The sequence below is a fragment of the Camelus ferus genome, chromosome 11 (genome assembly GCF_009834535.1).
Source record: "Camelus ferus isolate YT-003-E chromosome 11, BCGSAC_Cfer_1.0, whole genome shotgun sequence".
In the NCBI taxonomy this organism is placed as follows: Eukaryota; Metazoa; Chordata; class Mammalia; order Artiodactyla; family Camelidae; genus Camelus; species Camelus ferus.
The window spans coordinates 1,202,296-1,228,141 of record NC_045706.1 but is presented as its reverse complement, the minus strand read 5'-3'; the positions used below and the strand labels follow the sequence as shown (position 1 = coordinate 1,228,141).

The window sequence follows — 25,846 nt, the reverse complement described above, 5'->3', positions numbered from 1 at the left end:
CGCCCTTGGGTGCCCCCGGAGGCTGGTGCACAAGTGTCGCTGTTGGCCTGTTTCTATGGTAACCGCAGATCTGTGCCCTGCCTGCCTGTGTGACTGTGTTCTGTTCTCCTTGTAGATGGAGGAGATAAAATTTAAAGACAGAGCAGTCTTCGTGCTGGAGAGAGAGTTAGGGCTCCAAGCCGGGCATGCTCAGAGACTGCAGCTCCAAAAGAGGCTCTAGATGAGCAGCTGTCCCAGGGCAGAGAGACGGGTCGGCACCCGGGCAGCCCCAGACGGAGCTTCTCAGGCCAGCGGTGCAGGAGACCCTCCGACCACTCGGGAAGCCCTGTAAGCACCCCCGCCTTCTCCCAGCCAGCTGCCCGCGGCTCGCGGCCCTGCGGGCGGCTCCCCGGGGGGTCCAGAGCCCGGGCCCCCTGCCCTGGGGGTGCTGGCCACGTCTGCAGCCCGCCAGACAGACAGACCCTCGGCTTCCCTGGCTCGGCTGAGGAGGCCCAGGGACTCCTGTCTCCTTCCTGCCTTGCTAAGCTAGCACAGCACTGGCCTTCAGTCCGCCGCCTTCCTCGGGCCCCCGCGGCTTCAGGCTTCCTGCTGTGACACCTGCCGCTGCCGCCCGCAGGTGGCTGAAGGCCCCATACGTGGCTGTGGGAGATGAACCTGTGCTGCCCATCGCCACCCGCACACGCGAGGGCATTGCCTCCAGACCAAGGAGGCCCCCTGCGCGCCCCTCTCCGGCTCTGGCCCTCCCGCAGTGATTTCTGCCGCTCACCCCACCAGTGGCCCGCCCACGGGCTTTTCCTGTGACCATGCCATTTCCTGCAGCGCCTCCAGCTGCCGTGACAGCGGGGGGGGCGTGACACTGCCCGTTTCCTCTTGGCTGCTCCTCATTCAGAGCCCTCTGCGGGGTTCTGGGAATCCGGGAGGGGATCTAAATTCCAGGGACCCTCCATGCGGTCCTGCCGGGGCTGCTCCCTCGCCTCTCCTGCACCTGCTGAATGAGGAACCGCTCCTCAGTCCCTCCCGGACACACCCTCTGTTTGCTTTGAGGACAGAGCCATGTTTGAGCTGAGCCAGCCCTAGGACAGTGACATTTCAATAAAACACGACATTTGATAATCTTCTTATAAATGGCCTAACTGAATTAAAACCAGTCCCTGCTCTGGTGGTGCTCGATAGATTCCATTAACTCCAGAGAGATTCTGAAACAGGATCAAAATGTTTTCATTGGTTTCTTTTTGAATGGAGTTTCAGTGGCTCCCAAAGTGACCTCTTAGAAACTCAATTTAAGGGACCACTCTTCTTGGGAAACCAAGTTTCGAAAATCTTAAGTTGGACATCTTTTCCTGTGCTCAGATTGTAATGCTGGGAAAGCCACGCCCACACCTGCAGTGCAGGGCAGGCCCCTTCCTGGGAGCTGCAGCCGGCAGTGGCCCGCTGGCAGCCGCGTGCTGGTTTCCAGTGTTTTCTCGGCATCACTTGCACCTGGGGCACCTGCCGCTGCGTGTCTCCACCCTCCACATCTGCACGTCCTCTCCCTTCACATCTGTACGCTTCTGGACATTTCTGCTCCTCTGTTCTGTCCCCGTCACGCAGTTTGCAGTGTCCCCAGTCCTTACGGCAGGAGTCGCTTGTCCCCAGGAGGGTCCACACCCACCCTCAGCCACTCGGAACCACTGGTGATCGTGACGCACAAGTGCTTTGGTTTCTGTGGTGTGTGGGGATTGGCAAAAGTCTTATGTCTGTGTCTCCGCACAGTTATTTGCAGTTGATTTTTGTTTTAGGAACAGCAGTTGGATGAAAAGGATGCTCGGCGCTTCCAGCTTAAGATCGCAGAGCTTAGCGCCATCATTCGGAAGCTGGAGGGACCGCAATGCCTTGCTGTCAGAGGAGAGAAATGAGCTGGTGAGGGCGGAGGGGCTTCTGGGGCCTGGGGGCCACGGCTGCAGTGCAGGGGGAGCTGGGCGTCCCCTTCCAACATGCCCCGTGGAGAGGAGGAGTGATGGTGTCAAAGGTGTGCCTCTTGGCTGCTTCCAATAAAACTTTATGAACAAAATCAGCTTGGGGGCCAGCTGTGGGCCTCGGGCGCTGGTTGGCTGATCCCTGCTTTGTGTTACTGGGGCAAAATGTCCTCAGTTCTGCATGTCATCTGGGACGTGTGAAGACCTTGCTTCTCAGTGGCGCCATCACCATTAGTCATTACGGCCACGGAGGTTCCCCGGCGACCCTGTGCTGCCCCGGGTGTGAGCTTCCCTAGGTGCCCCCAAGGGTTGCCAGCCGGGCTAAGAGTGCCCGCCCCAGGCCACTGCCCCTCGCGGCCCCTGAGGCTCTGCCTCCCTTGGGAGACTGCTGGATCTGTCACACTTTAACCCAATCACCCTGTGTCCTTAACTTTGTCTTTCAGTTAAAGCGTGTAAGAGAAGCTGAAAGTCAGTACAAGCCATTGCTGGATAAAAACAAACGCCTCAGTCGCAAAAATGAAGATCTGTCCCACACGCTACGTCGAATGGAAAACAAGTTAAAGTTTGTCACGCAGGAGAACATGGAGATGGTAGGGGCCACTGGCAGGTGCTCACGCGCTCCTGTAACCAGCTTCTCCCCGAGGTTTGCTAACCAGATCCGGCCTCTGGGCAGGGCCTTGCTCCAGCCTTTGGTCTCACGGGCAGGCAGGCGTTGTCAGCTGGAGCTCGCTGGGAGGGAAGGCCTGGGGTGAGGGTCTGGCGCTGGAGGGAAGGGGGTCGCCGGCACCTGCCCTGGGAGTGACCCTGTGGGTGCAGAACCCGCCAGGAGTTCCCAGAGCAAGTCAGCCCTGGACTGGTTGCCTGTCCAACACCCAGGGCTTGGATGCGCGGCCTTCCAACTCTGAAAACCTTCTGCCGTGAAGGGGAAGGAGTGAGCAGGTGGGCATGGGCGCGGGCCAGACCCCACCCGGGCTGGGAGGTTCCGCTCCAGCCGCAGCCACAAGGTGGGAGCGGGTGATTAGCTGGTTCCTCGTGCGTTCCTTCTGGCCCTGAGAGTTTAGCCAAAATCATTCAGCAGCGTGTGGGGAGGCGGGAAGCCCTTCCCTGCAGAAATCCTCTTCCTGTCCTGCTCGGCGTCTGGACGGGGCAGCTCACACAGGCTCGTCGAGGGGCTGCAGGCTTTGCTCTGTGTGCGCCCAGGCCGGGCTGCACAGCCGTGCCCCGAAGGGCCGGTCAGGGCACAGGCCTTGGTTTTGCCGGTGCCCAGCCTGTGCAGAGAGGCCCCTGGCCCACAGCCCAGGGGCGACCGGCACGAAGACCCCCAGCTGCCCCCTGCAGGTCGGACCACTTCACTCCTCTTGTCCTGTGGTCTGGTTGGTTTTTCAGAGACAAAGAGCTGGAATCATAAGGAGACCCAGTTCCTTAAACGATCTGGATCAAAGTCAGGACGAAAGAGAAGTTGACTTCTTGAAACTCCAGATCGTGGAGCAGCAGAACCTCATAGATGAACTCTCTAAGGTGACCCGGGCGGCGACTCTCGCCCGCCGGCCGCGCTTCCCCGCTCCCCGCCTGCTGCCCAGGGGTCCACCCTCAGCTCTGGCACCCACCTGGGGTCCGAGGGAGGTGGAGGGCCGGCAGCTGTCCCCCTGGGCCCTCCCCTGTGGTCGGGCTCCAGGTGGCCCTCTGGGAAACCCGCTTCTTCACTGCTCTGGCCCAGGGCCCCCGAGTCAGCCCGAACCGAGCAGCTGGCCACTCCCAGCCCTGGAGGCGGGATCCAAAGTCAAGGCGCTCCCGGGCTGCACTTTGCCCCAGGGAAGCTTCCAGTGGTCACGCGGCCGCCCTCGGATCTCCCCCTGTCCTTGCAGGGGCCCCCCCTTCCCTGGATGCTCGCCCACCTGGTCCAGCACCTGCAAAGGTCCTATTTCCAATCAGGACACAGTGCCAGGTTCTGGGCGTCGGGATAGGGGTCTACATCGCCCTCTCCTCCCCATGGCCCCCACACCACCCCCAGCACAGCTTTCCCAATGGTCCTTCCTCAGGCCCTCCTCCAATTACCTCATAAGGGCGCTTTCTGCTTCTTTTGGGGACCCCGACTGATTCCACCGTCAGATCAGTTCAGAACGAGCTGCCTTGGCCATCCTGTGCCCCTGGGGGTGGGGGCAGCAGGCAGGACAGCAGGGGCACTCTTGTCACCTGTGTGGCATGTGGAATGCATGAGGCACTAGGGAAAGGAAACACCCCACACTCACCCCAGGCTCCTGCAGGTTCGCGGGGCCCTCGGGGGGGGGGGGATCAGCGGAGGGAGGGAGGAAGGACCGCCAGGGCCAAGTAAGACCCTCCCTCTCAGGGCAGGGGGCAGGGAAGCGAGGAGGTTCTGCTTTGGGAAGCGGGGAGGCCGCAGGCGGGCTCTGGGGCTCCCTGGACGAGGCCTGTGCTGTCTACTCGCCAACCTGCCTTCTCTGTTCCCAGACCCTGGAGACGGCCGGCTACGTGAAGAGCGTGTTAGTAAGTACCACTCAGCACCCTGCCCCACATCCGCACCCACTTTCCGGGGCCCTCCTGCCGGCCCTCCTGCGCCCCGGGTTCCTTCCAGTCCAGACAGAAGCGGCCAGCTGCACTCCGGGTGGATTTTGGGATCACAGTGCTGCTGCCCAGAGGCTTCGCTGTGGTGCCCGAGAATGCTCACCGGTTAGTTAGGGTCACGCAGATGCAAGGGGAGCGGTGAACGTGCCAGCTGGCCTTCGGTGGTGCCTGCAGGAGCCCGAGCCCGCTCTGCGGGTTGTTCCGAGCTGGCCCCACCCCCGCCCTGGGGCACTCACCCCGGGGGTTTCTCCGACCCCAGCGTGGACCCCGGCGGGGCCTGGCTGGTCCCCTCATGGTCCCACCGTGCAGCCCAGCTCCCTGGAGAGAACCGGCTCGGCGGTCTCCTCACACACTCGCGGGTCCATCTTTATCGTGTGGACGCCATTCTGCAGACGTCTGCTCCGACCTTCTCGAATTTCCATTTGTGTGTGCCACTCGACCCCTGCCCCCGCGGGACCCCGACCCCAGACTGCAGGACCCCTGGGCGTGGTGAGCTCAGGGCCACCCAGATGTGCCAGTGCTGCTTCCAGCCCAAACAGGAAGGAGGCGCCGCCCAGACCCCCAGAGCAAAGCGCCCTGAGCAGGCCCGATGACACAGGCGACAGGCCAGTCCCACGGTCACCCTCAGGCATTCAGATAACGGCGCGGGAGCAGTAACCTGTGTGTGTGAAGCTGACGGAGCTGTTCAACTACTCAGAAAATCTCTTCAACTGGTTCTTGCAGGAGCGTGACAAGCTTTTAAGATTCCGGAAACAAAGAAAGAAAATGGCGAAACTCCCCAAGGTACGTGAGAAAGCACTGATGTGCGGGAAACGTGTGTTTTTAAAGCCTGTCAACAGCAACGAACCTCTTCCTTCAGAAGGAAGAGAAAATGATTTCATTCTTTCTAAAAATTGTTATTGGAAAATAACCAAAACAGGACCCAAAGTTAGTATTCTTTGTGTCGTTTAATCTAAAAACCCGCCTTTGTTTCCTTTCGATTTCTAAGGGCAGTTAGGGATTCATGACAGGAGTGGGGCGTGGGGGAGGCACAGCTCACGCTTGGTGCGCACGAGATCCTGGGTTCAACCCCCAAGACCTCCACTCAAAAAAAAAGCTAATAATGAATAAATAAATAGACCTCATGGCCTCCCCCTCCAAAAAGAATTAAATTAAAAAATATGAGGCGTTAGCTGCAGACCCCTGGCCTCCCCAGCGTCCTGGCTGCTCCTGCGGGGCAGCGCCTCCCTGGCGCCCCCCGGGAATGTGAAGTCCTGGGGTGGTCTCTTTGCGACACAGCCCTTTTTGGTAAAGCGGTGTTTCTGTTCAAGGAGACCGGGGACCTAACTCGTGCCCTGCTTTGTGGGAAGCGTGTGGGGTTTCTGTCTGGTTTTGGTGGTCTTCACACAGGCTGGTCAGTATTCCTTAAGCACAGATACGGGCTTTTCTGGTCCCTGAGGCGGCCGTGGGAGGAGTGAGGCTGTCGGGCCTTGTTCTTCAGGATTACTGAGGTTATTAGAGATTGTCTGAGGCCCGACAGCCCCGTACTAAGAATGGGCCAGCGGATGGAGGAGCCCCAATGTCCGGGCGCTTCCCTGAGATGGGGGGAGGCAGAAGCCGGGAGAGTGGGGACAAGAGGCAGGAGCCGCCAGTGAGCAGGACGGGCTCGGGGTCCCAGGACCGGATGTTGGCCCAGGAGGCCTGGAGCCTCGGCCACGGTGCACTTCGGCCGGCCGCGGTGGCCGGTGAGCGTGGACAAGCTGGAACGCCAAGGGGCCCGACAGGGCTGCGGCAGGAGGAGGGCCAGGAGGCAGCCTGACCTCTGGGCCTGAAGCTCGGGGGGGAGTCGGGGAGACAGACGGGGGGGATGTGGAGAGAGCAGTGGTCAGGCACGGGTGACGGGGGAGGCTGGCCGGCTGGTGTGGCCGCGGCTGGGCAGTCCCTGACCAGAGGTGACAGGAGGGCTGGGTCTGCACTTGTTAAGTTTGCCCATTTTGTGGACGTTTCAGTGGAGAAGGCTGGAGAGGGGTTGGAGGTTCAGGGCAGCACGGTGGGGAGAGGCCAGGGCTCTGCTCGGCAGGCGGTCGGCACAAGTGCCCTCTGCGCTCCGGCAGGCTGTCACGGGGAGCAGGGGAGGCTGGGGGTGTGGGATGTCTGGGGAGGGGTCAGACAACCCTGGGTCCCCTCTGCTGTGCAGCCGGGCACTGGGATGGGGAACACCAGCTGCGGTCTGTGGGGCAGCAGGGGTTCCTGGGAAGCCCAGGGAGGAGTTTCGCTGGAAGGTTCTGGCTCAGGAACCAGCAGGGAGACCTGGAGGCAGACTCACGGAGTTGCCAGGGGAAGGGAGGGGCCCTGAGCATGACTGAGAGGAGGTGGCGGCCTGCGTCCTGTGCTATCGCTAAAACTAGGTGAGGAAACCTAAGGCTTTGGAAGGCAGCGGAGTGAGGGGAGACGGGGAGAGCGGCGGAGGGGGGCCAGGGGAGGAGCTGAGGAGGGGCCTGGGGTCGCCGGAGAAAGAGGGGAGCCTTGGAGGTGCCCCCCGGGCTGGCGGTGCCCCCAGGCAGGGCCTCTCAGACTAGCTGGTGAAGGACTTGCTTTTGCTTGTTTTTATTTTTATTCCAATCTGTCAAGGACTGACCCTTTCCTAAACACAACAAAATGAATTACTAGAAAAGAGTGAAGCGCTGCAGGCCGGGCCTGTGCTGCGCGTCCACCCCGAGCCTTCCCATCCCGTGCTGGACGGACCCTTGGGGCCTGCCCCAGGGAACGCAGGAAGTGCCCTCCCCCGCTCCGCCTCGCCCTCCCTCCGCAGACCTCCCGGCCAGCGCAGCGCCCGGGGGCGGCGAGGGTCCAGGGCCGGGACTGCAGGGAGCAGGGAGGCCCCTAGGGAGCCCGCAGGCCCGGCTGCAGGGCTGGGTGGGGCCCGGACTGACTCAGCCCCTCCTGCCCAGAAGCCGGTGCTCGTGGAGACCGCCTTTGGCTACGATGAAGAGGCCTCCCTGGAGTCTGACGGCTCGTCCATCTCTTACCAAACGGACAGGACGGACCAGACCCCGTGCACCCCCGACGACGACCTGGAGGAGGTGACTGCCCCAGCGGCCTCCGGGCCGGCATGTGGGCGGCGGGGTCATGCTCAGAGGTCTGCTCCCTGGGGGGGCACCTCGCCAGCTGTGACCCCGAGTCATCCACAGTTCTGCACTCTGAGAAACGCGCCCCCTGCTGGCTGCCTGTCTGTTGGTGCCCCCTTCCTCCTCACTCACCCTATCTACTTCACCCCCGCTGCGTGCCCTGTCCCCTTGTAGAGCAGGACAGAGAGCTCTTGCCCCATCGAAGGGGAGTCCGAACCACCCAGTAGGGGGGCCGGCACCAATGCCAAGGGTGCAGCCAAGTGGTGCGTCTGGTTGGAGAGGTGGGTGTCCCACCCCTAGTCCCTGCTTCCAGAAGGACACTCGCCCAGCCTCTGTGGGTGGAGGATAAGGAGGGGCCGATGGTCCATGGCCCTGACCAGGCCCAGGGGCACGCAGAGGCTCTGGCAGGGCCTGTCTGGTGACCCAAGATGTGATAGCACCCCTGCTGCCAGGAAGGACAGGGCCGGGGAGCTGGGGCCAGGGCAGGGCTACTCCTTGGTCACTCCTGGACATGGCTTGCTCTCCTCTGAGCAGCAGCCCCCTCAGCTGCTCTGACAGCCAGCAGCCCCCCGCCTTCTCCCTGGGCAGCTGGTGTCGTCACAGCCAGGGGGAGGCCTTGGGGGTCCCTATGGGGGAAGGGGGCCTGACAAGTGAGGTGGGGTGGGGAGGAAGTGTGTCCACCCCCAGCTTTAAGCCTTTCACAGGGACCAGCTCACCTTCCCGACCCACGTGAGCAGAGTGCAGCCTCCAGAGAGCCTGGTCAGGGATGGAGGGTCCCCAGGTCAGGGCAGCCTGGCTGGCAGGTGGGCCCCAACAGAGACGCTGGCTTTGGCCACTGGCTTGTGAGACTCAGCCAGCTCGGCCTTTGACCCCGGGCTCAGGGCTCACCTCCGCGGCTCCCCAGGCCGGGGCCTGGCTCACGCTGTGTCTCGGCGCACCTTCCAGGGCATGGCCAAGGAGGAGACGGAGCTGAGGTTCCGGCAGCTGACCATGGAGTACCAGGCCCTGCAGCGGGCCTACGCCTTGCTGCAGGAGCAGGTCGGAGGGACGCTGGACGCAGAGCGAGAAGTTAAGGTCTAACTGACTTCCACGCCACGACGTTCCGGCTCCCGCTGGGCTCCCCCCGCTTGACCCCGGCCTTGGCAGGGACACGCGAGCCATGCGCCCTCGGCCCAGCCCTACTCTCCTGCCCTCAGTCGGCCGGGGATGCTCACCGGGGTGGCGGACGGGCACTGTTTGGGAAGGGGCTGCAGGTGGGCCGAGGGCCAGTGGGGGGAGCCCTGCCCTCCCCGAATTGGGGCACCCCCACACCCAGAGCCCTGCTGGCCCAAACACTCTCTTCCGTTTGCCCTGGGAGCTGTTACTGGGGGAGCAGGAGCACCTGCGGCTTGGACCCTGTGAGAGCAAATCAACTCCGGGAGGGCGGCTGGGACCCCCTAGAAGCCAGGTGGTGCTGGGTGGGGGGCTTCCATGCAGCAGGGTGCCAAGGCTGGTCTTCTAAACAAGGGACAGGCTCTGGGGACACGGTGAACGCAAAAGCGGGAAAGGAGATGCAGAGACGCCGTGCAGGGAGGGAAGGTGCCCACAGGCTGTGTGGCCAGGCCGCTCAGGGGCCTGGCTGCGAGCTGCGGTCACTGTCGGGAGACCAAAGCAAGCCCCTCTGGCGAGCACCCAGCAGCTCAGTCATCCTCGTTCATCCTGTGGACGACGGTTGTCCCTAATAATCTCTCCAAATGAACCTATAGGTTGTCCCTGTAGTCTAAGGAGGTCACATGTTTCAGCATTTTGGCTTTATCACAGAGCACTCCCTGCAGAGCAGCCACTTCTCCGCGGGCTGAACCAAAAGGCAGACAGCCCTCCGAAAGCCGCCATCAGAGCGGTGTGTCCCGGCTTTTAGAGAAAATTTGATGTATGTCTCCTCCCATCCTACAGACCCGTGAGCAGCTACAGGCAGACGTGCAGAGGGCGCAAACGCGGATAGAGGACCTGGAGAAGACGCTGGCAGAGCAGGGGCAGGTGAGCAGGCGGGGCCGCGCCCCCGGGAAGCTGGAGTTGGGGCCTGGCCCCGGGGTGGCCCAGTGCCCCAGGTGGGAGTGAATGCAGGTCAAACTATTCTCTGCACACTGAAGCCTACATCCTGGCTCCCTTCACTGTACAAACAGCATACCTCAGCAAAAGAATTAAAACCTGAAGGAATGTGTATTTAAAGGAATTCCTCAGCAAGCCTCCAACGGGGCAGGAACGCACCTGACTGTTCCTGTTCCCGGCCTCTCTGGGCTTGATCCAAGGTCCTGTCAGTCCTCCTAGCGCAAGGACAAGATTTCAGGTCTCAGGAGTTTGTCGGTCACTCTCCTCACATCCCCCTCCACCTCTGGGTTCCTCAAATCCTGGGGGAGGGCGTCCATCCATGGGGCCTGAGTACCCCCCCAACCTGCTGGACAGCACAGCTCCAGGTGAGCCCAGGACGCAGCTGGAGGACATCCGGGGTGTTGAGAGGGCCGGGTCGGAAAGTGCAGAGCAGAGCCACAGAGGTCCTGGTGTGCAGACTGCTAGGTGGACGGCTGGACAGACAGACAGGAGAAGCCCCGGATTCAGTGCTGAGGCACCTGCAGCCCGTTCACCTGGAACACACAGGACTGGCCTGCACCCTGCCCCCGCCGCCAAACCGCGGGGTCTGGCGCGGTGTGCACACGGCCTCCGCAGACCCGGACTCGGAGGGGAAATTCCGGGCCCGTCTGATGTTGCCACTGCGCTGTTCGTCCCGAGGAAGAAGAGCAGCCCAGGCGGCGGGGAAGCAGGACGAGGAAGAGGGAGCTGGTTCCTTTCATTGCAAAAACCAGTCTTTCAAACTGGGAAAGAACTTCCCAGATGACTTGCCTGAGAAGACACTTGGGACCAGTTTCAGTGTCTGAGACACCTTACTTTGTGACAGAATGCCAGTGGTGGAGGGACAACCAGGGCTTCGATCTGGAAGGGGGTGCCTGGGGACACTGGACTTCCACCAAGGCCTGACCCGGAGGCAGGCTCAGCGGGGCACCCACACACTTCCCACCAGAGCTCGAAGCCTGCCGCCATCCACGCATCCTGAGTGGGAAGTGGTCACCTGCCCCCTCCCCACCCGCCTGAGCCCCTGGCTGCGTGTTGGGGTCCCTGGACCTGTGACGTCCACACAGGCACCTGGCCTGGGCTGGCACGAGCCTGGGGGGCCGTCCACCTCTATCTGGGACCCTCCGAAAAAACGAGTGAAATCCTAGGTTTTCACTGCTGCGAGACGGAAGCCGCGACTCAGTGGTCCCTCTGGAAGCAGGGTGTGGAGTTCTTCCATCAAGTCCTCTGTTGCGCCGAATGGTGATTTGAATGTTGGCGTCGCATTTTACCCCGCAGTGCATTTATGTCTCCAATTCTGTCCCCTTTTCAAGGATATGAAGTGGATTGAAGAGAAGCAGGCGTTGTACCGGAGAAACCAAGAGCTCATCGAGAAGGTGCGCCCACCCTAGGCCGTCCCGGAGTCCGGCTGCTTCCTGAGAAAAGCAGGGGTTCCTCTGCACTCAGGGATGTGCGGGGCCCCTCGACGCGGGGTGTTGGGGCTTGGGCAGAGGCCCCCCACTGCCCCCAGCTGGGCCGTCTGTGCTTCTCATTCCTGGGGGATGGCTCAGGGGCACAGCCTTTCCAAAGAGGGGCCAGGCTGGCTGCAGCCCCCGCGCCTGCACAGACCAGCGGCTCCACTCCAGGCCCGGGGGCCAAGGGCTGGACCTGCCCCACCTGGAGCCGTCAGGCCCATACAGGGCCATGCTGGGGTGCTGTTCACTTCAGTGGTGAGCAACACCTGCACGCTTCCCTTGGGCCCCCACACAAATCTTAAATCAGCACAGCTGTCTCCGTGGTGCACACAAACACCCTTGCACACAAATGCTCATGTGCACACAAAACACTCCCTCCCACACTTAAATGCACACGCACACATGCCAATACTTGGGTGCACATATAAACGTTCACATGCACGATTAAACACTCACATGTGCACATAAACACATGTGCAGACTTAAATCCTCATGCACACATGCAAACTCTTGCATATGCCCTTGAACACATGCACACTTAAACCTTCCCAAGCACACACGAACACTTACACACTCACATGCCACTTAAATGCTCATCTGTACACATAACACAGGCACACATAAACTTATGGGCATGCTAAAATGCTCGTGTGTGCACATAAGCCCTTGTTCGCACACTTAAACACTCAAGTGCACACTTAAAGCCTGTGCATTTCTCTGGCACGGTGGCCACAGGGTCACATTCATGGCCTGTGGGTGCTTCCTAGGGGCCCAGCTATGCAGAGTGACACACAGCGCCGCAGGCAGACCCAGCCCCCAGCTGCATCAGACACAGTGTTCTCAGGCCCTGGACCAGCCTGGGTTCTAAGGAGCACTGTCCTGGCCGCTGCAAGGTCAGGGCAGCACGGTGACATGGTACTGCCTCTGCCCACCGTGGGCCCCTTGGCTTCCCCATCTTTGCTCAGACAGCTGGGCGGGCTCAGGGCTGCTTCCTCAGCTTCAGGGCTCCCTTCCCATAGCGCCTGCATCCCCCACCCGACCCAGTCTCACTAGGACGGCCCCATGCAGCTCAGACTGGAGTGAGGACTCTGAGCCGAGGACCTGGGCCAGGGAGTGGTCCGCATGGATGGCCAGCGGAAGCTGGGGAATTCACCTCGTGTGAGCTCCAGCGTCTTGCCCGTCTTTTACAGATTAAACAAGTGGAGACAGAAGAGGCTCGGTTAAAACACGAGGTCCAGGATGCAAAAGACCAAAACGAGCTGCTGGAGTTCCGGATCTTGGAGCTGGAGGTGGGCTGCGGGCGTGGACACAGGCATGGGCGCTGGTGCGGGTGTGAGTGGAGGGGGCAGAGTGCTGTTGCCCCAGAGCTGGTGCCGTCCTGGGCTGTGAGTCCAGCCCTGTCACTTGCCGGCATGGAAGAAAACAAATGCAAAACCGAAACGAAATGAACGAAACAGGAGTGCCTGCAAACAGCTCCCGGGCCTCCCTCTCCGTCCTGGTCCCTCAGGGCACCTGGTCACGAGGTGGTCATGACCCTCGATGGCAATAATGAACACCCTCTCCTATGACACTGCGACCCAGCTTGGCTTGGTGTGTTCTGGCACCAGCATTGCCACCTGTCTGGTTTCCTGGCGTCCTCGCATACCTAAAGTGTGTGAACTGGGGGCCCCCACTTGCCCGTGGAGGAAGCAGGTTGAGTCCAGATGGAGCTGCCCCTGGGGGCCCTCCTGTCCACCTCCCTGGGGTGGCAGGAAAGCTGCATGGCCACTCCACATACACGGAATGGCCACCCCCGGGGCTCCTGCATATGGTCCTGGATGAGGACGGTGCAGCCGCAGCCACTGTCCTCTGTCCTCAGGGCTCACTGAGGTCAGACACATGGGGGACACTGTTTCCTGAGCCTCCAGCCTCCTGGGACCCATGATGGAGGAGCACCTCGGCACTGGGGTGGGGGCTACTCAGCCTCTTGGCAGGCACGGGGCACGGAGCGGGGTCCCCAGGGCCCATCTGGGCTGGAAGCTCACTGCTCACGTCAGCATCAGCATAGGACCATCCACTGGGCAGGTCCAAGGAGGGTTCAGTCGCTGCTGGGGCAGCCGGGGCTCCGTTTTCACAAACACCATGTTGACCATGTTCCGTGTCCTCTGTGTGTTCACCGCGCTCCCCGGACGGCCCCAGCACAGCCCTCCCAGGGGGGAGGGGGCGCCCGCGTGCCCAGCCTTCCTCTCTCTGTCCTAGGAGAGGGAGAGGAAGTCGCCTGCCATCAACTTCCACCACACCCCCTTCGTGGAGGGGAAGAGCCCCCTCCAAGCGTACTGCGAGGCCGAAGGCGTGACAGTAAGCCCCTGCCCCGCCCCTCCGCCCGTGGCCCCGCCCCCCGCCCGTGGCCCCGCCTCTCCAACCGCGGACCCGCCCCCTCCACGCATGGTCCCGCCCCTCTGCCCGCGGCTCCGCCCGGCTGGCGCACCCTCCCAGCACGCCCTGTCTCCTTGCCTCTAGGACATCCTGGTCACGGAGCTGATGAAGAAGCTGGACATTCTGGGGGATAACGCCGTAAGTGTAGGTTGCTCTCCTGACTTGTGCATGCCTCCTCATGCCGACCACCCTCCGCGGTCCAGGGGCCCCTGTGAGTCCCACTGTGGTCTGGCCACCAGCCACCCTGCCCTACCTGCACCCTCCCGCTGCCACAGCTGCTAGGGGTGGGCCCCCTGGCGTTTGGGAGGAGTTCTGCTCTTTCTCACATTGCTCCTGTGCCGTCCTGGAGGCACAGGAGTTTGGAGCTTCTGTTCCCACACCCGATTCTTCAGCAGAGATGCTTCTGGCCCTGTGTTCTCAGTTTCTGGAATCCCTGCCAGTCTTTAAGCTCTTCCATACCTTTGGGAGGGGTGGGGCTGTGGGTCCTTAGAGGGTCTTAGACACCCCAGACTCAGCGGTTCCCACTTAGTTTTGGAGGAAGGACAGACTATAAATAATCCCCAAATCTCATTTATGGCAGTGTTCCAATTTCTACTGCAAACTCTTCAAAAGAATAGTAGTTACTGAGTGGCTGCACCCCTTCATGCCACCCTCCTTCTGTCTTGTCTATCTTTCCATCCGTCTATCCATCCATCCATTCACCCACCCGTCCTCTATCTGCATCCCCCGTGCCCCATTCTCTCTCTGTCCGCCTCTGTCCATGCTCCGTTCACCCTCCATCCATCATCCTGTGTTTGTTGAGCCCCTGCCCGTTGAGGGGGGATCAACTATGCTGGAAGGTGGCCCCAGTCCACACCCCAGAACTTTTCCCCTCCAGTTATACTACCAAGTACATGGTCTGCGGGATGAGCTCCCCCTCCTGGTCACTGCTCTCAAGAGAGATCAAGGCACTAAGTCAGATCAGTGCGCTTTATGCAGTAGGTGGAGAATATAATGCATGCAGACACTCACACACTCACTCACTCACCACCCAGGTGCTCGTGCACGTCCTTGGGGCCAGCTGTTCTCCCAGCAGCCTCGAGGTGACAGGAATCCCTCCTCTCCTCGCCCGCCCTTTCCTTGGGAAGCAGTGAGGAGGGAGCACGAGGGGAGAGCGCCCTGCAGGGAGGCTTTCCTGGCTAGATCCCCGCGGTCAGACCCCTTGCTCCAGTTCAGTGGCCCTTAGCAGCTGCGCTGGTCCACAGCAGAGGAGGCTGTCGTCACGACACCCTGGGGTCTCCTGAGTATTGGCTTCCTTCATGAGCTCTTGGGCACCACATTAGTTAACTTTCAGTTCACAGCTGGAAAGACTGAGGCTCCGGAGGGCACCCGCCCAGGGCCCCAGAGTTGCCATCGTGGCTGGCTAGGAGGAGCCCAGGTCTGCCTCGTCCTGTTCAGGGCTCCTCCCCAGCCCCATCACTGCCCACCCCAGAGCGCCGGTGGGAGGGCCCGCCCCTGGGAGGGCCCGCCCCGGAGCCATCACGCGGCCTCAGAGCCCCGGGACAGAGGCGGGTGGGGACCGGAGGGCACACTGCCAGTTTTATGCACAGGTGCCCTGTGGAGACCCTTGGCGGCTCCTGGAGGGTTGTTGGGGTGACCCTTCAGGTGTGATCACATGATCACTGCTGAACACACAGACACACGTCTAGCAGGTGACAGGGACAATCTGGCCGCATCACCTTCTCAGCCAGGACACACCGATGCTGTGGCCACTCTCTCCAGAGAAGGCTCTAGAGAAGGCTGCAGCTGCCCAGCTGGCCATGGGGCACCTGAACCCCAGACCTCAGCTTCCTCAGGGGTCAGGGCCCTTGGAGTGGAGTACAGAGGCTGGTGGGGGGCAGGATGGACCCCCGTCCTTTCTGGTGAGCAGCGTGCTCACCACTGCTATCCTGGCCTGCAGAGGGTCACCCAGGGAAGGAGGAGGCAGCAGGGACTGCGAGGGTGGAGTAGGCAGCACGTGGCCAAGGCCACCGTCCCCTCTGGGAGGGAGTAGCGAGGGCCCAGCCGGCTGCTCACCAGGCGGGGCCGCGCAGGCCCTTCTGCCCGGTCCAACCACGTCCAGGTCTTCACTTCGCCACCCTGGAGCCCCTTGCTCAGCCTCCCCCACTCCCCACCCGACCCATCAGACCCAGCCCTGCCCTGGGAGGAGGGAGCCGATGGCCTGGCTAGTTCCCCCAGGAGGAAGAGGTGTGAGGGGCAGCCGCCCCATCACCGGACCAAGGCGGGGTGCAGCGTGCCTGAGGGCAGAGCTGGCCTCTGTGCCTGCAGCAGGGCCGCCAGCCCCCACCCTGTGCTGACTGCTGCCGGAGTAGGGGACGATGAGAGACCCCTGCCCTTGGGGAGCTCAGACATCAGAGGGAGAGAGGCAGGCAGGGCTTTCTGAGCAGGTGACCTTGAATCAGAGAAGTTCTGGGGTGTGGGGGCCGCTCTCAGCTCAGAATTCCCAGCGGGCTCCTCACTGCCCCAATCTCTGCTGCCCCCACCCCCCTCCTGGCTGTCCCACAAGTTGGGACCCAACAGTGGGGACAGCCCAGCCCCCACCCTGGTGCTGACGCAGGTGGCACATCCTCTGAGGCTGCCCCCTGGCCCCAAAGCCAGAGTCATTCTGCCTAGAAGGACTGCCCAGGTGGGCTCTCTGGCAGGAGGCATGAATAAAACATGCATAAAAAGGCGGAACAGCAGGGAAGGCAGTCATTTCATACTGTGAGCATTTGATCTTCGCTCCACATTCATAAGCTGTGTTTCAGTAGTTCAGGCTGCATGCAGAGCTGGCTTTAAATAAAGATCCTGACAGAGACAGAGAGGGGAAGCATGCCTGCTCCTTCTGCCACCCCACGGCCCTGCTCTGCGTCAGCAGACTTGGACCCTGGTCACCAGCAGCGAGGGGACAGGAGGGGGCAGATGGAGAGTTCACACCTCCCCCCACCCCGCCCCAGCCAGCAGGGCGAGAGCACAGAGGATCAAGGACTCCTGGGAGGGCCTTTAGTGAAAGCCACACTTAGCTGTGACCCTGCCCTCCTGCACCTGTCCCGTCAGCCCCACTTTTCACCCATCGTTCGGCCCCACCGCCCCCGAAGGCACTTCCCCTGACCGTACGTGTACTCTGCTTTTGGGTGCAGAATCTGACCAATGAGGAGCAAGTGGTCGTCATACAAGCCAGGACGGTCCTGACCTTGGCCGAAAAGGTAACAGGGACTGGATGCTCTCAGGGAAGGAGGGCTGGGCTCCCTGCAGGTGTCCCTTTGTGGGAGGGGCCGCCGGGTCAGGGTGTCCCCCGATCCTGCCCGCCTTGGGAGGTCTGGCACACGCACAGGGCAGACAGCGCCCCACCCACCATACATGTTTGCAAGTGTCAGATTCAGCCAGACCTCTCCCCAAGGCCAGCTCTGCCTCGGTTCCCCCCGGAGGCTGGGAGCTGTGGTAGGTCTGTGAAACTTCAGCATTCTCTTTGACCTGCCAGGACCCTCCTCTGGGGGCTGCCAGGCCCACCTGGGCTCCCACCCTCCTCTGCTCCCAGTGCCGCCCGTCTGCTCCTGGTCCCTCCTTGGTAGCCAGAGCCTGCTTGGTAGGCCAGCTGTCAGCGCCTCCTCCCATGGGCCTCCACAGGACGTGGAGGGGGTGTTCCAGCGGAGTTCAGGGGTCGGGACTTCGGGAGAACAGGCCACCCTCCCTGCGTGGGGCAGAGGTCTCAGTGCATCTGCTCCCGCTGCACCGCACCTAGCATCCCTCCTCTCCCTGGGGAAGGGCGGGGACAGACTCCTTGGACACCAGGCGGGGGTGTGGGGTGGGGCCTGGACCTGGCCTGCATGCTGGCCCACGGGCCCATGACGCCGGCCCAGACCCACTCCCCGCGAGGGCTGCGCCCTCCCCTCCCGGAGGAAGGATGGGAAGGACCAGGAGGGCCAGACCTCCCTCAGGCTGTCCCCAGAGCTGGGAGAGGTGAGGTGGCTTTGGTGCCTGCATGGCGACCTGAGGGCTCACTGTCACCGGTATTTTCTGTTTGTGCCTAGTGGCTCCAGCAGATTGAAGAGACGGAGTCGGCCCTGCAGCGGAAGATGGTTGACCTGGAGAGCGAGAAGGTTGGTGCGCATCTGGCCACGCGGCCCTGCGTCACCAGGTCGGCTATGTGAGGCCCAGACGCAGGTCCTCTTGTGTTTCAGGAGCTGTTCAGTAAACAGAAGGGCTACCTGGATGAGGAGCTGGACTACAGGAAACAGTCCTTGGACCATGCTCACAAGGTAAGAGAAATAGGGCTGCCAGAACCCCCGCGGTGGGGGATTTGGGGTAGAAAAGGGAAAAGCTGTTCACACATCCAGGGTTGTGTCTCAGACCTCGCCTGGGAAGAGCCTGTGCCCAGTGCGACCAGCGGGGGTCACTCTCTGCATTTCTCCCTTTGGGGACCCCTCGCTTGGTGAGTTCCGAGGACACCTTGCTGCCCCGTCAGCAACCCTCGGCCCAGGAATGCAGGCACGTGCGCAGAACTCAAATGGGTGTTTGAAATGAGCTGAGAAAACAGGATTCATTGAAACGTTGCATTTACAAATGAAACAAACACAGCTGTGTCGGTCAGAACGCTGTCCCGCCAGGGACTCCTGCTTCTGCCCGTCTACACCGAGCCCAGCAAGTTGCACGAGTCCTTTGTACATCTGCTTGCCCCGTGGGAAACTGCTTCCCCACCTCCAACCTGGAGGGATGTCGGGCTTGGGGTGAACCCTGAGAGCTGAGAGTACCTAATCTCCATCCCTGGAAGTCAGTCCTCACTGAAGTTCGTTTGAGCCTCAAGCAGCCTTCCTGTTTCAAGGCGGTGACGCCAGATCCAGGATGCCTTTAAGCCCCCTGCCCCCCAGGTGAGCACGGGAGAGGCTCCCGGCTGGAGGGGTTCCTGCAGGGGCACAGCCCACACTTCCCTCCCAGCAGTGGGTCACATCTGGGAACCCGTGTCACCCAGCTGGACAGCCCTTCCTGGCTATGTGTGTCTCTGCCCCCAACTGTGGAGCGCGACGTGGCGCTGGGTCAGGGGAAGCTGTCCTGTGGCCCAGGCGGGCAGCCTGAGGTCAGTGACTGGGCCACCCGGTAAATAGAGTTAATCCCCACCCCCCAGAGATGTGGGGAGGATAAGCCTGTGTGCACTGCGGGCTTGTGCCGTGGCAGCTGGGACTGCCCAGCAGGGAGGTGGCAGCTTGATGTTTGCTGTCCCATCAGGGCCCCGCAAGGCCAGTAGGGGGCTCTGCTGGAGTTTATGGTGGGCTTCCTGGGGCTGGGGTGCTCCCTCTGCCAGGTGGCAGTGCTGGCTGCCTGACACCTGCAGGAACAACCACACAGGAGGTGGCCTTGGAGAGAGAGCTGAGTCAGCTCTGATGGGCCTTCCCAGAAATCTGTGCCCAGATCTATGTTTCCAGTCCTCTCAGGTGCCAGGTGGGGTGTCTGCTCGCAGTGCGCAGGGGCAGCTGCGCGGCTCCGAGCCCCCCATGCCTATGTCCTCTGTGCTCTGCTCCTGCATCCTCGCCTGGAGCAGGGCGGGGACAGCATCACCGCAGGACCCAGGCATTGCTCGGCTGACAGCCTCAGGAACGGGCATTTACGGTAGGACACCCATGCAGAAAAGATGGGTCCCTGCAGATGAGCTCAGAGAGATGGCTTTATGACACACACGGACACCCGAGCACACACACGCACCTGCACCACAGGACACATTGCCCTGCGAGGCAGCGGGGCTCCTGCGCACAGTGCCCTGGGATGCTGTCGGGGGCCCCCAGGTGGTGCTGGGTCCCCTCCCTGTGCAATGATGGTGATGACTGCCCCCCTCCGTGAGAGATGCCGTCGGGGGCCCCCTTCCCCCAATTCCGACAGGAAAGCTGCATGTTTGCTGTCCCACCGTGGTTTTCTTAACTCCATATTTAAACCTGCACTTCCTGCTGGACAATTAGCCATTTTTTCTGCCATTCACAAAACCTGGTGCAGGAGCAGGGCACCTACCGGCCTTGGGATGCCCTGGGAGTGGGGGGCAGGCCTGTGGGAACCTGCCGGGCTTCACACAGTCCCTGTCTGTGAGCACAAGAAGGACAGCTGGGTTTTGAAGGGGGGGGGGGGTCCCTGTGTGGCTGAGGGGCTGTCCAGGGCAGCTGTGAGCACAGGGACGAGGATGAAGGCTGGGGGGAGGCCGTGCGCACAGAGATGTCCTCCAGGTGGCCTGACGCTCACGCTCACGCGTAGGGAAGGTCCTGTCACCTCCATGTCCTGCTACCAGGCTTGGGGTGAAGCCACTGTGGTGTTAGCTCTAAGCCCCGCGCTTCGCTGCCTTTATTTTAAAGCTGAAGCTTATCTTTGCTCTAAGAAGCAGCAGCTGATGTGGCTGGCTCTGACAGCTGGGGACAGTTCATTCTGTGGTTGTCAAGAACAATAAAACACAAGTGAGGTCCGCAGCCCTCCTCCGCCTTTCCCTAAAAGATCTGCTCAGCCGGAGGGAGTCTCCATAGTCATTTTGCCTGAAGAGGAGGAAGCATTAGTTTCTGAAGAGGTTACATTTTTGATGGGAAGATGTGAAGAATTTGAATTTTTCAGATGGTGTCTATGAAATTTCCTGAGGAACAGCTTTAGACATACCCCAGGTCAAACGGCTCGGTTCTCAGGGGTGGAAAATGAGGTCTGTGCTGCGGCTGCTGGGTCACAGCACGGGGGCCGCGTTGCTTGTGTGGCTGGGGCCCGCGGTGCAGGGGCTTGGCACGCTGGAGCCCACGCAGTGCAGGGTGAGGACTACGGGCCGGAGCCCCCGCGGTGTCGGAGCCCCGCTCCCCCACCCTGCAGGGCCCTGTGCGCATTGTTCGGCCCAGCTGCCTCCTCAGAGACCCTCAGTTGGCTCACCCGAGGACCAGCTGACAAGAGCTCTGGCCTCGTGGAAGGGGTGGGGACTGGAGGGCTTCATGGCGGTGAAGCCCTTACTGGCACGGGCACCCACCGGGCGCCCCGGGCGTGGGCATCCTTAGGGTTATCACCTGGGAGGGTGAGGTGAAGAAGCTGGGAGGAGGGCAGAGGCCGGGCACATGGGGCCTCGAAGGGCAGGTGAGGCCTTATATGCAGGCATCAGGGAGAGAGACAGACAGACAGACAGAGGGAGAGAGATGAGGAGGGAGAAGCAGGGCAGGTGTGTGTCTCAGTCTGGAGGCCGGAAGTCTGGCATCAAGATGCTGGCAGGGTCCGCTCCCTGTGAGGCTCTCGGGGAGGGTCCTCCTGCCTCGTCCAGCTCCTCAGGGCCCAGGTGTCCCTGGGCCTATGGCCACATCCCCCCACCTCTGCCTCTGTTGTCATGTGGTCTCCCCCGTCTTCTTCTAAAGAGGAGAGTCAGTGGATCAGGGCCCTCTAATCCAGTCTGACCCCATCTGCACCGGATGACATCTGCAGAGACCCTGTTCCCAAATAATCCACATTCACAGGCTTCAGGGCTTAGGACTTGAATGCACCTCTGGGGACACAAGTCACCCCCGCACAGGCGGCACTGGGGACCACAGAGCTGGCAGCCTGGCCCCTCTGTGGTTACTGCAGACATGCCCTGTGGGCACCACGCTTCCTCCTTTGCGACTCATAAGCCCAGGGTTTGATGAAGGTTGTGAGCAAAGGAAGCCGCCTTTGTTCTTTCCTCAAAGGACACCCACCTAGCCCGCCACCCATCTGGCCATCGTCCGCCTCTGGTCTCAAATTCTGCTGAGCGCGACATCCCCAATGCTAACGTGAAGCGAGAGTTCTGTCACTGCGGTGTCACTGCCCATTAAACATCGCGGGGGAGGGAGCGCTGTTGAAATAATTACCCTGGACCGTTTCACTCTTCAGAACATCATTTAGGCTGTACAGGAGGAAACAGTCCCCTCTGTGGGCTGCTTGGAGATGTTGGGACCCCGGGGCAGGGTGCCCCAGCCCCCCAGGCAGTCCTTGGGGAGAAGGTGAGGGCTAACGTGTCCCCTCCTGCTCCAGCACATCCTGGAGCTGGAAGCCATGCTGTACGACGCCCTGCAGCAGGAGGCCGGGGCCAAGGTGGCCGAGCTGCTGTCGGAGGAGGAGCGCGAGAAGCTCAGGGTGGCCGTGGAGCAGTGGAAGCGCCAGGTCATGAGTGAGCTGCGTGAGCGCGATGCCCAGATCCTGCGGGAGCGCATGGAGCTGCTGCAGCTGGCGCAGCAGGTGCGGGGCCAGGGAGCGCAGGGGCGGGGCCTAGAGGCGTCCCGCGGCCACGCCCTCTGGCGGCCACGCCCATGATGACCACACCTGAGGCCACGCCCCTAATTACCATACAGTCACGGTCACGCCCTCCAGTGGCTGTGCCTTCCAGTGACCATGCCCACGGTGGGCCCCCTGCCAGACTGCCTGTCCCTCCATACTGCCCAGGTCTCTGGGTGGCACATCCCCTCTCTTGGGACCCCTGACTGCCGGTCTCTTCCATGACCCCTCCCTCAATGGTAAGATGGCAGTGAAAGTGTCACCTGGGGAGCAGCAGCTCATGGGCCAGGGCACAGCCCCTGCCCTTCTCTTGGCCTATGGGCTCTTGGGGACCTCGGGCCAGTCTGGGCCATCCATTTCTAACTTGAGGGTCCTGGCAGACTGGACAGCCTCGGTGTGTAAGACATGCCTCTGCTCCACTGCGTGTGCTGGCATGGCCTGGAAGGAGCCCTTATGGCTGTGTCCCGTGTCCAGATAAACCAGTAAACCCAGGTTTACTGTGAACATCAGTGGGCTTGTGTCTGACCAGAGGACTGGTCAGCGACTAGGACCCTCGCTGCTGGATCCAGCGTGATTGGTGCGAGGACGGCCACCTGCGGCCCCCTCATTTCCCATCAGACAGGCTGTGATCAGAGCTCATCCACTCCCACGGTCCAGGCACAGGCATCCAAGTCCAGCGTGGACACGCCAGTGTGCGTCTGACTGGCTTGTAGACCGAAGTCGGACTAGGGTTTCCCAGCACAATGTGAGCCTTGCCGGGAAGGTCCTCCCGTGACCCGCCTCTTGTCGCGCTGCAGCAGTGCACCTGGGAAGGGTGGTGGCTCTAGTCCTTAGTGTTTCCCGGGGCTCCCAGCATCGTGGTTTATGATCTGAAGAGGCAGGAGAGGGGAGGGTATCGTTCCTGCTGCGGGAAGTGTGTCCCGTGCTCTTTTGTTGGAGAAAAGCTGTGACCCGGGGAAGCCTATGTCCACAGGGGGCGGAGGCAAGCTCACCGGCCTCTCTTCTGGGGCCCAGGCTCCCGGACGCCCCCGGGGGAGGGCAGCCCAAGGCCCCAGCCCCCTCGTGGTGCCCAGCGTGGCAGCTGCCCTGTGACTGTCCACCGAGTGCACGAGTGAAAATCGTGAAAGCCCTTTTACCGCTTGGTTTCCCAAATATTCTGATGATTGAAGATTTTCCTTCTTTGAACATTGCAGAGAATTAAAGAATTAGAAGAAAGAATAGAAGCTCAGAAGAGACAGATAAAGGAACTGGAGGAAAAGGTAAAACGCTTGCAGATTTCTGGGCTTTGTTCAGGGAGCTTACAGAGACAGAACAGGCAGCTCTCGGTGTCACAGCGCTAGGTCTGAGGTTGGGCTGTTGCTGGACAGAAGGAGGTTTCAGGGTGGTGTCTGCTCGGGACCAGGAGTGGGAGCCGGGGGTCTGGGAACAGCCCCTCCTGATGACCCAGCCGTGTGGCCCTGGGGGCCGTGCGTCTCCCAGCCCGTTTGCCCAGCTGTCGTGCCATGTGAGGACCCACAGCCCCGGCCCCTTCGGTGGGACGCTGGCTGTGCTGATGCGCACGATTCCTCCTTGCTCCCCGGAACATTGTCTAAGAATCAAGCTGCTGAGAGGCTGTATCCTCCTCTTGAGAACGGGTGTCACCCCGTGTGAGTCTCTCACTTCCTAGTCCGTAACGCAGCGGCTCCCAGGGTCAGGAAGCTGGGGTGCTGGGGTGCAGCTGGTTTGGGGCCATGCAGCTCGGGACCAGGGAGGACTGTCCGGCTCTTCCCCCGACCCCTGGCTCTGTGACTCCCAAATCGAGGTGCGCAGAACACGCGCAGTGGGAAGCCTGGCTCTTTCTGCGGCTGTGCTTAGCTGTGGAGCGGTTTTTCCCCCTGTGGTTTAGGGTGTTTCGGTGACGTCTAGCAGTCAGACTGCTTGTTCTCATCGTGGGATCTCCCTTGCCTGTGGGGCAAATCTCACAAAGGCCGGCTCCTCGCCGAGCCTCCCTGGCCTACCCCTCTCGGAGATGGCAGGAGGCTGGGGTCTGCACAGGACCCCCATGGGCTGCACATCCTCGGCCCTGCCTGGGAGGAGCCAGCAGAGGGCCACAGCCACAGGGGCTCTGTGCTTGCAGGACAGAGGGGCCGTCCCCACCGCAGCTCCTCCAGCCGGTCCTCCCCTGCCCTGCCCAGCCCACTCCTGGTGACAACACTGGCCCCTTCCCTGGGAACCTCACCACCATGTGCTGAGCAGTCTTGGCAGTGACTTGCAAATCCAGTGCTGGTGCCGGTGACAGGCCCCTAACCGTGCAAAGCAGGGAGGTGCCCGTGAACAAGGCCGTGGCTGCCCGGTGGACGCCAGGCCGTGGGCAGGAGCTGGGAAGGCCGGGGGCTCCAGCCCCGCCACGGTGCCGTCTCCCCCTGAATGAATGTCTGTTTCCTTTCGCATCTTGAAGCAGGAGCATTTGTTTGTATTAAATGCTGGGGTTGTTTTAATTGGGTGTTTACTCTCCGTCTCGCTGGAGGAGCTCTGTTTTTCCAGGCAGTTGTGCCACAGCCAGATTTTCTCTTGTGTCTAAATCGGCCGGGCCCCTCCCGACCCCCAGATGGGGCTCCAGGTGTGCAGTCTGTTCAGCGTGTTGGTTGTCCTTGGTCATTTATAAGGGGAATGAGACCAAGGCGTTGTCAGGCAGTCCTGGTGTTTGCCTGGCACTTGGCACGTCTTTCTGTGAGACTCTCACCCTCATTATAGCCAGTTAGCACCCTCACCAGCTGCTCTGGCCACGGGTCCAGATGCCGGTCCCCCTCCCACCCACCACCCCACCCAGAGGAGGAAACTGAGCCCCTGAAAGGCGAGATGACCAGCAGAGGCTCCCTCCCGACTGCTGGGCTCTGGGTGGTGTGAGGTCCCCCGAGCGAGGTCCCCTGGGAGGTGGCAGCACCGTCACTCTAGACCCAGGCGTCCTCACGGCGCCCGCGGGCAGCACGACCCTTAAGCCGCTGGACACCAGCACACAGGCTTTGCTCCCCACCCTGGCGGGCACCCCGCGTCGCCCTGTCTGCGATCACACGTTACTTCTTGCCAGAAGCGCTACAAACTCCTTTTTCTCTTTCTTTCCTTCTATGTTTCTGCCCTCCCTTTTCCTTTTCAGTTTCTATTTTTGTTCTTATTTTTCTCCTTAGCTTTCATTCTCTGGTCATAGCTCGCCTGGGTGCCCTGACGTGGTGAGTATCTTCTCTGTGTCCTGGGGACCAGCACGGCCCCGCATGGGCCCCGCACAGCCCGGGGAGCTGCCGCCTGCGGTTCCGTAAGCAGGAGGCACGTCCGGATAGCAACAGCCAGGGCTGCCAAAGGTCCTCACAAAGCCACTGCAGTGCCTGCCCTGGGGTCAGGGCCCAGAGGGGTCTGCCATCGTCAGAGGGGAAGGGGCGCTGGCCTTCCAGGAGAAGGGAGGAGGGCACAGGACCCCCTCCCACGGGACCTACCTGGGGAGAGATGTGCTTGCACAAAGCCAGCTCGTTTCTCTGCCCTGGGCACCTCGCAGGAGGCAGAGCTGCCGGTTTCGCGTCTCTCTGTCCTTTCCGTGGTAGCACGTGCAAGCTCGGGTCGCCCTGAGGTTCAGCAGAGATGCCCGCTTTCCCAATGAGCTGGGCTCGTTCACGATGTCACAATTGTGCTAAGCTGTGGCCTCATCCCCGTGGCTCTCAGAGCGAGGCCACAGGGGTAAGCTTGAGCACTGCGCCCTTCCCAGACAAGATGAGAGGACAGGTGGGGTGTGACCTCATCCTGCCATCTCCAGGGGCCTCCCCTCGGGAGCAGAGCCGTCCTTTCCCTGCGGCCTTGTCCCTCCAGCCTGTCCCTCTGGCCCAGTGGCCTCTCTGATGAGTGTCCCATGTCTCTGCTCTTCCAGCCCCCAGAGGAGCCGGACCCCTTTCCTCCAGCTGGACCGGAGAGCAGCGGGCGCCTGGGAGGCAGAACGAGACACTGTGTCTCATCCCTG

The 25,846-nt window shown here is 61.6% G+C and overlaps 1 protein-coding gene across 1 annotated transcript; it reads left to right on the top strand.

The window, feature by feature from the left end:
• Positions 1 to 115: 115 nt before the first annotated feature.
• LOC102513547 (janus kinase and microtubule-interacting protein 3) lies at positions 116 to 25,846 on the top strand. Its single transcript, XM_032490623.1, is given in 22 exon segments — positions 116 to 203; positions 206 to 327; positions 1,779 to 1,859; positions 1,861 to 1,899; positions 2,399 to 2,545; positions 3,342 to 3,473; positions 4,425 to 4,460; positions 5,262 to 5,321; positions 7,472 to 7,600; positions 8,591 to 8,719; positions 9,578 to 9,661; positions 11,065 to 11,127; positions 12,396 to 12,494; positions 13,444 to 13,542; positions 13,705 to 13,758; positions 16,779 to 16,844; positions 17,670 to 17,738; positions 17,820 to 17,897; positions 21,625 to 21,828; positions 23,058 to 23,123; positions 24,998 to 25,070; positions 25,757 to 25,846. Coding segments are annotated over 21 exon segments (1,896 nt in total). The 3' UTR covers positions 25,049 to 25,070; positions 25,757 to 25,846.